An 11,048-nucleotide genomic window follows, 5' to 3' on the forward strand; every position below is an offset into this window, starting at 1 on the left:
CATCTAGATAGATGGGTGTAGCTCTGTAACTCAGGGCAGCGTTTCCCAGGGTTTATCTGCGTTTTGAACCATCTCCTGCCTCTATAAGTCCATTACCTTTCTGTCGGTTTCAAGCAGGGAAAGGGGAGGATAAGCACGCTGGCAAAAAAAAGTGTCAGAAACAGTAGTTAGAACTGATACTAATAAAACTGTTTTCTTAGCACTGAAAGGAGAAGGTGTAGTATGGAAAGTTGTATGCGTGACTGTGTAAAACAGTGAACTGCTTGCTTTTTCCTTCATAAATTATTTCCTTAGAATAATTTCCTTGCAGAGAGCGTGTGGATATTGGCTTCTGTGAAAGACCAAATAACCAAACTAACTCACGGTTAAGTAACAGAAAGATAAATGGCAGTGGGATTGGAAAACATAGAAATATGCGTTCTGATATGTCATCCTAGTTTTAGTCATCCCTGGTTTTGAGTTTTCAAAGTTTCAGCCTGGCTTTAGTCGATTACATGCTGGTCTTGGTTTTATTATGCAATGGTCCAGGCTGAATTAACAGTGGACTTTGAAGCTGGCTGCTGGTGTCACCTGGAAAGAGACACGATCAGTAAAATACCTGAAGTTCCAAACTGCTAAGGGGAAAACACTAAGAAAAATAGAAGAGAGCGAGCTCCTCCCCGGGAAAAAAACAAAACAAAACAAAACAAAACAACAACAAACACGAAAAAAAAAGGCAAAAAAATCCCACGGTGCTTTTAAAAACTCACGGGCTTGCCTAGGAAGGGAAATTGGGACTGATGCTGTGGCAAGCGAGTCCTCCGAACTCTTCGGGCGCATCTTCACGCCTTGGAGGGTCCCGCTTCCAATTAGCCCGAGGCTCTCGTGGACATGCTGCGGGACCCGGCGGCCGATCCCTCCCGCCAAGGGGGCTCCCCGGCGGGCGCAGCCCCTCCCCGGAGATGCGCGGGCCCCCCCCGCGCCGCGCCGCCCCGGCCACCTGCGCTCAGTCCCCGCGGGGCCGCCGCTCCCGCCACGGCCGGGGCTCCGGTTCTTGCGGAGACGCCCCGGGCAGAGGGTATCGGCGGCTCCTGCTGCAGCGCCATAGTGGTTTGGGCTCCTCCGCTCCTGTCCGAAAGCTGCCGCCCGAGCCGCGGCTCATGACAAATCTATCACAAAAGCTCTCTCCCCTACTGGCGCTGCCGGGGGGACTGAGTCACTGAGGGAAAGCAGGCATCGGGTGGAAAGTAATCCAGAGCCGGCTGGGTGGATGGATGCCTTCCACGCTGTTCTGCTGATAATCTCCTGCACTACGGCTCCCAGATAAAATATTTATTTACTAAAGAATCCGTAAACATCGCGGCAAATACATTAGGGCACTTGGGCTGCGCGGCTTATGATTATTTCAGAACTTAAAAGAAATGATACGCGGCCGCTGTCAGGGAGACGGAGAGTGTATTTTTCCCCGCGAAGCAGGCCCGGGTGGGAAGGGGGTCGCTCACCGGAGCTGGGGCGAGGGGCTGTGCGCTGCACAAGAGGACGCTCGTCGCAGAGGTGAGCCCGGGGCAGCGGGCGCTCAGCCCGGCGCTGCCCCTCGCCGCCCGTCCCCGAGGCCCCCAGCACACGGTCTCCCCCCTGACACACAAAACCGGGGCACACGCGTGCAATATTTGGGGAATCGCAGGGGTTTTGATTTGTTTCCCAGCCATAGTAAAAAAAAACAATCGCTGGAAAGGTCATATAATAATGAGCTCTTACAGCAAACACACTCTTCCCTTCCCCTCCCCCTTCTATCTCACAATAAAATCATCTTCAATTTGCCATGATCGTCGCGACCAGGAGCCAGGTGATTATCCTAATTAATGTCTATCTAATTAAATTACTGTCAGCGGTTAACCAATGGCAGAAGCCGTTTCATCCTCTCCACAAGCAGCAAGATCAAAAGTGAGTCTTTCCTGATTGCTGCATAGTGTCAATTGGCCAATCTCTTCTCCCAGGGAAGGGGAGGAAAGAAAAAAAAAAAAAAAAAAAAAGTAAATCAAACGTTTGGGAAGCATTTGGTGGATGAAGTGCTTTCTGTCTAGTGAGGGTCCCAGGATGTCTAGCTTCTGATACGAAGGAGCCCTTTCAGATCCAGGGACTGAAGGGTTATTACTGTGGTGCTAGAGCTATGCAGCTGGAGCATTGTCTTTCTCCCTCTATCATGCTCTCCAAGAAATTTCTCAATGTGAGCAGCAGTTACCCACATGCAGGCGGATCTGAGCTTGCCTTGCATGATCATCCCATTATCTCGACCACTGACAACCTGGAGAGAAGTTCACCTTTGAAAAAAATTACCAGGGGGATGACGAATCAGTCAGATACAGACAATTTTCCTGACTCCAAGGACACACCAGGGGACGTCCAGAGAAATAAACTCTCTCCCGTCTTGGACGGGGTCTCTGAGCTTCGTCACAGTTTCGATGGATCTGCTGCAGATCGCTATCTGCTCTCTCAGTCCAGCCAGCCCCAGTCTGCTGCTTCTGCTCCTAGTACCATGTTCCCGTACCCCAGCCAGCATGGACCTGCTCATCCAGCCTTCTCCATCGCCAGTCCCAGCCGCTACATGGCTCACCATCCTGTGATCACCAACGGAGCTTATAACAGCCTCCTGTCCAACTCTTCTCCACAAGGCTACCCCACGGCGGGCTACCCTTATCCCCAGCAGTATGGCCATTCCTATCAAGGGGCACCTTTCTACCAGTTCTCCTCCACCCAGCCGGGGCTCGTTCCCGGCAAGGCTCAGGTCTACCTGTGCAACAGGCCACTCTGGCTGAAATTTCACCGGCACCAGACGGAGATGATCATCACGAAGCAGGGGAGGTAAGCCACCGCGCGGACCCTCGCCGAGGCTGAGCCGCCGGCGGAGCCGCCCGGAGCCTCCGCCACCCTGGGGGAGCCGCCCGCCCGCCCGCCGCCGGGGCCCCTGCGCCGGTGCCTGCCCGCGCCGTGCCGGTCTCCGCCGGGGCAGCGCTCCTGCCTCCCCGCACATCCCCGCGCCCGCTGTCCGCATCCCTTCCCCGCGGAAAGCTCGACGCTTCGGGGAGGGAGTTTCTTTTGATTTTTATTTCCCAGTCGCTACCGGGAGCCGTGAGGATAAAGCACAACGGGCTGGTTCCTCCGCGTATGTCTCTCGCTGCCTGTGGCTTGCTTTCCTTCTTCTTTTTTTTTTTTTTTTTATTTTATTTTTTATAGGCGCATGTTCCCTTTCCTAAGTTTTAATATTTCTGGTCTCGACCCCACGGCTCACTACAATATTTTTGTGGATGTAATTTTGGCGGATCCCAATCACTGGAGATTTCAGGGAGGCAAGTGGGTTCCTTGCGGCAAGGCGGACACCAATGTACAAGGCAAGTTCCTCCAATTAACACTTTTCCTGACACATATGTAGGTGAGAATGATTAATTAAAGCTTTTGTAGACTGGCTCTGGCGACTTCTTAAACGAGAATGGGCCAATGATGCTTAAAAAAAGAAAGAGTGGAGAGGGTAAGAAAAGGTGTTCGGAAAACGCTGTTTTAATCCTCGGTTAAAATGAAGGTAGTTTCGGCAGTAAAATACTGGTAACTTGAAAGGGTTCCTTTAATGTCGTGTGCTGCTGCAGTGGCAGAACCGGGGTGTATGCGAGAACTGTGATGTGGTTGTGTTTATTTTTTTTGTTGTTTTGCTTAGGAAACCGGGTGTATATGCACCCCGACTCCCCCAACACGGGAGCCCACTGGATGCGCCAGGAAATCTCCTTTGGGAAACTAAAACTTACAAACAATAAAGGAGCATCAAACAACAACGGGCAGGTCAGTTGGAGAAACGCAATAGCTCTCTCAGACTTTTCCTGCTTCAGACAAAATCTTGATATTTCCGACCGGAAATATTTTTTCAGACCGTGTCGTTAGGTGAATATAAGAAAGTGGTGGTGGGGGAAAATCCTCCCGTTTATTTTACCGTGGGCCTCGTCGATCTCGAGCATATTGCCGAGGCTCGCACCGCTGCCCAATGTGGCCGGGAGAGCCCGTTAGACGTCCTGGGGAGGTGGCGGCGGGGTCCCGGGGAGGCGCGCCATGCCTCGCTGCCCGCGGGCATCGCTCTTCCCCGTCCTTCTCGCTCTAATTTCCTCCTCTTCCCGCGGCCCCCTCCCTCCTTTTCCTCTGCCTGACAGATGGTGGTTTTGCAGTCCCTCCACAAGTACCAGCCCCGCTTGCATGTTGTGGAGGTGAACGAAGACGGGACGGAGGACACCAACCAGCCGGGCAGAGTGCAGACCTTCACCTTCCCCGAGACTCAGTTCATAGCAGTCACCGCCTACCAAAACACCGATGTAAAGAGCTACCTGGTTTATCTCGTTCGCGGTCGCCCGCCCTCCCTGCAGGGCACCCCGCTGAGGCTTCTCCGGCCCGGCCCCTGCCCTCCCTTCCCGCCCCGTTTCTCCGGCTCCAGGGGATGAGGGTCCTTATCTCTCTACCTCTGCCCGGGCCGAGGCTGCTGAACTGTGAGCCCCGAGTGCGCTCTGCGTTTGCCCCGGGAGCCCCGCGTCCACCGCCGCGCTGCCCTCCCCGCCGGGCCAGGCGGAACCCCCGCTGGCGGCCCTGCCGCTCCGGCCCCAGCCGGGCGTTCATCCGCGGCGCTTATGTTCCAGTCGGAAACAGCTCAGTTAGCTGTTAAGCTGTTAGCGCAAGCTTTAAGTCTGCAAAGATCAATTAACAACCTCATTGATTGCGCCGGGGGTGACGGAGCAACTTCCTCAAATTAAAAGCTCGTTAACGCCTGGCTACGTTTCGGAGTGGTCTGGCTTTGCTACAGACTGGTGCCCCCTTTTTCAAATGACATATGTTCAGTCCACATTCTTACTTTAATTATTTTGCTCGATGCAAATGTAAACTCTTAGCTACGGTTCTGCGGTATGTTTTGCCTAATTTTTGAATTTAAAAATATTCATACCCATGCAGTAGGAATACTGACACGTCTCCAGACACGGTGTTAAATATTATTTTTATCGTACTTTTTACAATAAAATAAATCTAAATATTAGACTGTGATATCTGTAAGCATGTCAAAGCTTTATTTTTCACGTTTTAAATGGCAATTCGACTAGAGTACAGCTTGATCCTTTAAAAAAATGTGTTGGTTGCAGTAGGGTTTATTTTTCAGGCTTTCACAACGTGCGCTCTGATCCTCTCTTTCTCTAGATCACACAGCTGAAAATAGACCACAACCCTTTCGCAAAAGGCTTCCGAGACAATTATGACACGTAAGTAAATCGGATTTTTATTAACCTTCTGCCGTCTGCACACACATGTCATTGGGGGAAGCTTTGGGGCTCGGATTGGCTTTATTTCACACCGAAATGTGTGACGCCAGGCTCTTCCAGAGTCCTGTGAGGTGAGGCACCCTTAAGCTCCCCCGGCAGCGCCGCGGGTGCGATGGGGCTGTACCTGCGGTGGGGCTCCGCGCAGCCTGCGGCCTTTTCCGCGCCCGGGGGCCGCGCTGTCCGCAGCTGAGCCCACACCTTGCTTTGGCACTTGCGGTGGTTTTGTTGGTGTTTTTTCCTGGCACGTATCTTTGCGCCCCTTTCCAAGTTCCCGTTTTACTTCCTCGCAAGGGCTCCCAAAGAAGCACCCGAGCAACCTGCCGGCTTTGAATAATCCCGGGCTCCGCAGAGCCAGTGTCCGGAGGAAAATTTCTTCGTCTCGTTTTGTTCTTCTCTAGGGTTGGAATATTTTTCCTCTTGCTTCGGGGTGGAGCTAAAGCCTCCGAAGTTTTAACTGCGGTTTGTCCCCGTGCTGCCTCTGCCCATTCGCCTCGAGTCCGCCTGTTCTCAGGCACAGCAGTTTGACCCGTCCTGCCGTGCTCCCAGCGAAAGCTGCGGCTGGTGCCATCCCGGGTCGGGGGGGCGCCAACCCGTGTGTTCCCCCGTGCCCGCCGCTTTCCCTGGCCCTCGGGAGTCAAATGGGGACATCCTGTCCCGCCAGGCGCTGACGGCAGCGGCTTCCCCCGGCCAGGGTAACGGCCCGCCCGGCATCCCCTTGCCCAGCCCGGGCCGGACCAGAGGGAGGTGGCGGGCGCAGGGCGGTCCACATGCCCCGGGGGGGCGGGTGGCCTTGGAGCTCACCTGCCTCCTGCAAGGTCCGGGTCTGCGGGACGCGGGTCCGGCTTTGAGAGGGGAAACTTTTTTCCTCTCTACAGACAGGCAGGGAGCGGCGTTACTTAGGGCGCCTAAGCCCGTGCGTGGCTTCAGCACCTGCTTAAACCTCCCTCAGCTCTCACAGAGGTTCAGAATCGCACAGCGGCAGGATTTCAGTACAAGGGTGGAGACGACGCCGAGGCCTGAACTAGTGCGAGGCGGCCCGGAGCCGAGCAGCGGCTGTCTTCGGGGAAACAGGCCAGTGGTGTGGCCGCTCTCCCCGTCGTGCGCGGGTCGCGGTGGCTGTGGTAGGGGAGCCGGGCCCAAACGGGAGGAACGGAGGTCGCCGGTTCCCCAAAGGGCGGCTGCGGTGGTTACCCGCGCTTCTAGGAGCTCTGCGAGGAAGATGCGCAGCCTTTAGAAAGACTGCGTGGCCTTTGCCCCCAGCCACTAGTGCTTGTTATCTTTTTAATAGGAAAAAAACTTTATAGGGCGTCACTTGGAAGGAGACGGGGGGGAGGGGGAAGCTTCAATGTTGTCTAGCACGTTGAATTTGTTTAAGGGCCAAGTTTATTTTGGATAAGAAATTCCAGGAGGCGTGGAGGGTTAATTAAAGCACAGTTTTAGCCTGAATTAAATACATATAGTAGTTATTCATCCATTAAAGTTTTTATAATCGCAAATTGCAGCCCAGCATGAGAGAATTATATATAGGCCACGCAGGGAACACTGGATGTGTCTGGCTTTACATTTCCTACAGTAGGTGTTTAAAGATTAGCTTAATTTAAACTCGGTAAAATGTTGATGGTTCGTCTGTGACTCCCAATAATAAGTGTTAAACAGCCGATACAATTCCGTAGTCTGCCATTCATGCTGTTCGCGACAAATGACCGGGTTGCCTGTTGCGCATATGACGGGACCGGTCGATGTGTCATCGCACGGATTTCACGCCGTTGAGATGCCGGGCTCGGACGGGAGCAAGAAATCTTGGCCCTGTCAATGATCAGCCCAGCGGTTCCGAAAAATTTGCTCTCCATGTCTTACCCCATCCTCCCTTTCCCTTGTTAAGGCCCTCAGCCCCCCTGGCGCCGGAGGCCGAGCCCGGAGAGGGAGCGCAGCCCCCCGGGCAAGGCAGGAGCGGTCCCGCTGTCCTGTCTCTCCCAAGGGCTGTGGCCGGCCGGGTACCGCGCCGAAGAGGCCGTAGCGGACACCCAGCTTTCTCTCTTTCTCTTGGGCAGGATCTACACGGGCTGCGACATGGACCGGCTGACGCCTTCCCCCAACGACTCGCCCCGCTCGCAGATCGTGCCCGGGGCCCGCTACGCCATGGCCGGCTCCTTCCTCCAGGACCAGTTCGTGAGTAACTACGCCAAGTCCCGCTTCCACCCCGGGGCAGGAGCCGGCCCGGGGCCCGGCGCCGACCGCAGCGTGCCCCACACCAACGGGCTGCTCTCCCCACAGCAAGCCGAGGACCCGGGGGCGCCCTCGCCGCAGCGCTGGTTCGTCGCCCCCGCCAACAACCGCCTCGACTTCGCCGCCTCCGCCTACGACACGGCCACCGACTTCGCCGGCAACGCGGCCACGCTGCTTTCCTACGCGGCCGCAGGCGTCAAAGCGCTGCCTCTGCAGGCTGCTGGCTGTGCCGGGCGGCCCCTGGGCTACTACGCCGACCCCTCGGGCTGGGGGGCCCGCAGCCCCCCGCAGTACTGCAGCAAGTCAGGCTCCGTGCTCTCCTGCTGGCCCAACAGCGCGGCGGCGGCGCGCATGGCCGCCGGCAACCCCTACCTCGGGGAAGAGGCGGAGAGCCTGGCCCCCGAGCGGTCCCCTTTGCCGGGCGCCGAGGACTCCAAGCCCAAAGATTTGTCCGACTCCAGCTGGATCGAGACGCCGTCGTCCATTAAGTCCATCGACTCCACCGATTCTGGGATTTACGAGCAGGCCAAAAGGAGGCGGATCTCCCCCTCGGACACCCCGGTGTCCGAAAGCTCCTCGCCCCTCAAGAGCGAGGTGCTCACTCAGCGGGACTGCGAAAAGACCTGCGCCAAGGACATCGGCTACTACGGCTTCTACTCGCACAGCTAGGCGCGGCCCGCACGAGCCCGCCGTCCTTTTGCACAATAACTCCTCCGCGTTAGCGCACTGACCCCCTCCCCTAGCTGCCCCATCCGTACCCCCGGCCCGGCAGGCAGGGAGGCAGAGCTGCGCCTGCCGCCGCGCCCCTGCCCCGCTCCCCGGCAGGCCCAGCGGCGTCCCGGGGGCGCGGGGGCACCGCCGCTCCGAAACCCACTGATAAGTAGGATGCTTAGACTCTCTCAAACCATACAGCGCTTCCTTCCTCTTACCACGGATGGATACTAGGGGATAAGAGTAATAGTGGGGGAAAAGAGCCTGTGAAATGCCTGTACATAGTATTTAATTTATTGTAACCGATTACTTTTCTTTGGTTCTCTTTCTTATTTGTTCGAATTTATTTTGTTTTCATTGTTAAGTCACAAAAGTTAGATCCTGTTTAAATTTCTTTACACCCCACTGCCCCTTTTGCTCCCTCTCCCCACTGCCCCTCCCCAGGTAAACACTTTTCCTAAATGCCTCGGGAAATGTAGAGTGGTCCATAGCTGTAGCAGCGAGTAATGGGTTTCTCACTTTCTCTGCAATTCTTCGCATGAAATAATTACGCTGTGCCCTGGGCTAACACAGCTAAGGAGTAGCTGAGCCTTCCCTTCAAAAGAACAGAAATACGTCTCGTAGGAAAGTCGATTAAAGTAGCATGACGCCTTCCAAAAGCAAAATTAACTGCCTCTGTATTTTTCTCTAAAAGGAATAGCTCGACATCAGCAATATTATTATTTTTGTGGTATTCCTCCACCCCCCCTCCCCCGCCCCCAAGTGCCAAATCCATTACTGGTCCCTGCAGGTGCCAAATATGCTGACAAACTCTGTTCAAATTTCTTTGCAGTTTTCCCCTCTTCTTTATATTGCTGTAAATCTTTGTAATGAATAATCTAAAAAAAAAAAAAAAAAAGATATAGACGACTGAATTGTTGGTAACCATAGTGTAGTCCAGTGAAGATGAATTGTGAGTTGTATATTTTACTGCATTTAGTTTTGGAATTGACTTTTTCATAAAGTAGCTAACCGAGATCTGACTTCCTGGGGAATCAAATGCACATCGAAAATAAGAGCGATCTTTCCTGTAAATCTCTTATTATATTAATGAAGGAGAACTAATATCCCTCCAGGCATTCCCCCTCGGCGAAGCGGAATAGTAAGTCTTCGAATTTTGAGTAGCAAATCTATACAATTAACACATTTTTATATGGGAAAAAAAGAACAACTATAAACTGAAATATGCATCAGGCTAAATATTCAGTCTAGATTACACTCGACGGGGAAGTTTCCTAATAGAAATTCAGGGTCATAAACGTGTGTATATTTTTGACTCTTCTGTAAATCGAATGTTGTGATTTTTATATTTGTTCTGTTACGTCTGTGGAACTGAATAATTTATACCAGTACATGCTCCATTGAGAAATGTTTCGGTTTTTGCCCGTTTGTATCGTCTGTGTATAAAGAGTAAAATAAACCTGGCAAAACATCAACGTCGTGTTGGAACGCACTTCGCGGAAATCAGGTGAGGCCAAGGGGAAAGGCTGCCGGGCGCTCCCCCCGCTGCCGGGCGAGTCTCTCGGGGCGGGTGACCTGCCGCCTCCCTCTCCTGCCGCACCCGGCCCTGCCGCCCAGTTTCTGGGGAGGTGAGCACAGGGGAGAGTGAACACAGCGCCTGGCCGAGCGTGGAGGTTTGCAGTCGGAGAAAGAGGGACATGAAACCCCGTGGGGTTTGAGAGGTTTATAATTATCCCCGTCTTTGACACTTACAAACCCTGAAAGCAGTTTTGCAGGCGGGAGAGATGCCTGGCCGTGGTGGGGGTCCTGTCTTCGCTGACGGAGCAGAGCCGAAGAGCGCAGCGCTGGCCGCCCGCAGCCTCCCCTCGCTTCCCCGGGGCGGGGGCTGCGCTGGCGGAGTCTCCGCGGTGTTCAGCAAGGTGCACAGCCGAGCGTCCTGGGCGGATGCCCTTTCGGAGGAGCAGCCTTCCCTGCTGCGCGGGGAAGCGGCAGGGAAGCCCCCACAGCCGCAGCACCACCCCTGCCGACCTTCTAGTGATGCTGCCCCCTCTTTAAAACATACCTACCGATAGGCCGTGGGAAAGGCGTCAACCACGGCACCTGCGTGGGCCGGGCTGCGCAGGTGCTTGGGGTAAATGGCAACTTTTATTCTTGATTCTTCAGTGGGGGGAGTGTGGGTGCGAAGCCGCTGCGGGGATTTCGTCCTGTGCGGTACTGAGGGGGGGAGCTGAGCAGCTCAGTTGCATTCAGCCCCTCACCTTCTTTCCCCGCCCAGGTGCGGGACTCCCCCTGAGCGGGACCCCTGTGCGCCCAGCGCCTCCGCCGGCGGCAGCGCCTCGCGCGGGGTGCGCGAGGGGGCGCGGAGGGGAGCGCGAGCCGCGGAGCCGTGGAGCCGTGGCGGCGGCCTCGCGGGGCAGAGGGAAGCCGCGCCCGCCCCGCGGCTGCCGTCGGGCTCACGGTGCTGCCCCCGGGGCGGCGGTTCGCGCTGCACGGGCGCCCTCGGCCCTCGTGTGGAGGGACCCTCTGCCCGGAGCGGGGCCGCAGAGGGCAGTGTCCTCTGGAAGGGGCGGGCGACCCAGGCTGACAGGTGGGAGAGGCCCCTTCAGGGGAGAACGGGCAGCCGGGGCGGCGGGGTTGCTCGCCCTCCCCTGCGCCTCGTACCGAGCGGCGGAGGCCTCGGCGCCGCCTGCGTACCTCCACGCATCGCCCACGCCTCTCCGCCCCCCGCGGGCCACGGCTGACCCCTCAGCGGCGCGGTGAGGGACTGTGAGGGACTGTCCCGGTGCCCAC

The 11,048-nt window shown here is 55.7% G+C and overlaps 1 protein-coding gene across 2 annotated transcripts; it reads left to right on the forward strand.

The window, feature by feature from the left end:
* The first annotated feature begins 1,133 nt into the window (after positions 1-1,133).
* TBR1 (T-box brain transcription factor 1) lies at positions 1,134-9,733 on the forward strand. 2 transcript variants are annotated; one of them, XM_065069656.1, is made up of 7 exons: positions 1,172-2,841; positions 3,214-3,368; positions 3,689-3,810; positions 4,173-4,331; positions 5,200-5,261; positions 7,373-7,490; positions 7,596-9,733. In XM_065069656.1, the coding sequence occupies exons 1-7, from the start codon at positions 2,150-2,152 to the stop codon at positions 8,214-8,216; spliced, it is 1,929 nt and encodes a 642-aa protein (XP_064925728.1). In that variant the 5' UTR covers positions 1,172-2,149; the 3' UTR covers positions 8,217-9,733. The 2 variants fall into 2 exon arrangements, with proteins under 2 accessions (XP_064925727.1, XP_064925728.1); XM_065069655.1 differs by having other exon boundaries at positions 1,134-2,841; positions 7,373-9,733.
* Positions 9,734-11,048: the final 1,315 nt, after the last annotated feature.

Source organism: Columba livia, chromosome 7 (assembly GCF_036013475.1).
Source record: "Columba livia isolate bColLiv1 breed racing homer chromosome 7, bColLiv1.pat.W.v2, whole genome shotgun sequence".
Lineage (NCBI taxonomy): Eukaryota > Metazoa > Chordata > Aves > Columbiformes > Columbidae > Columba > Columba livia.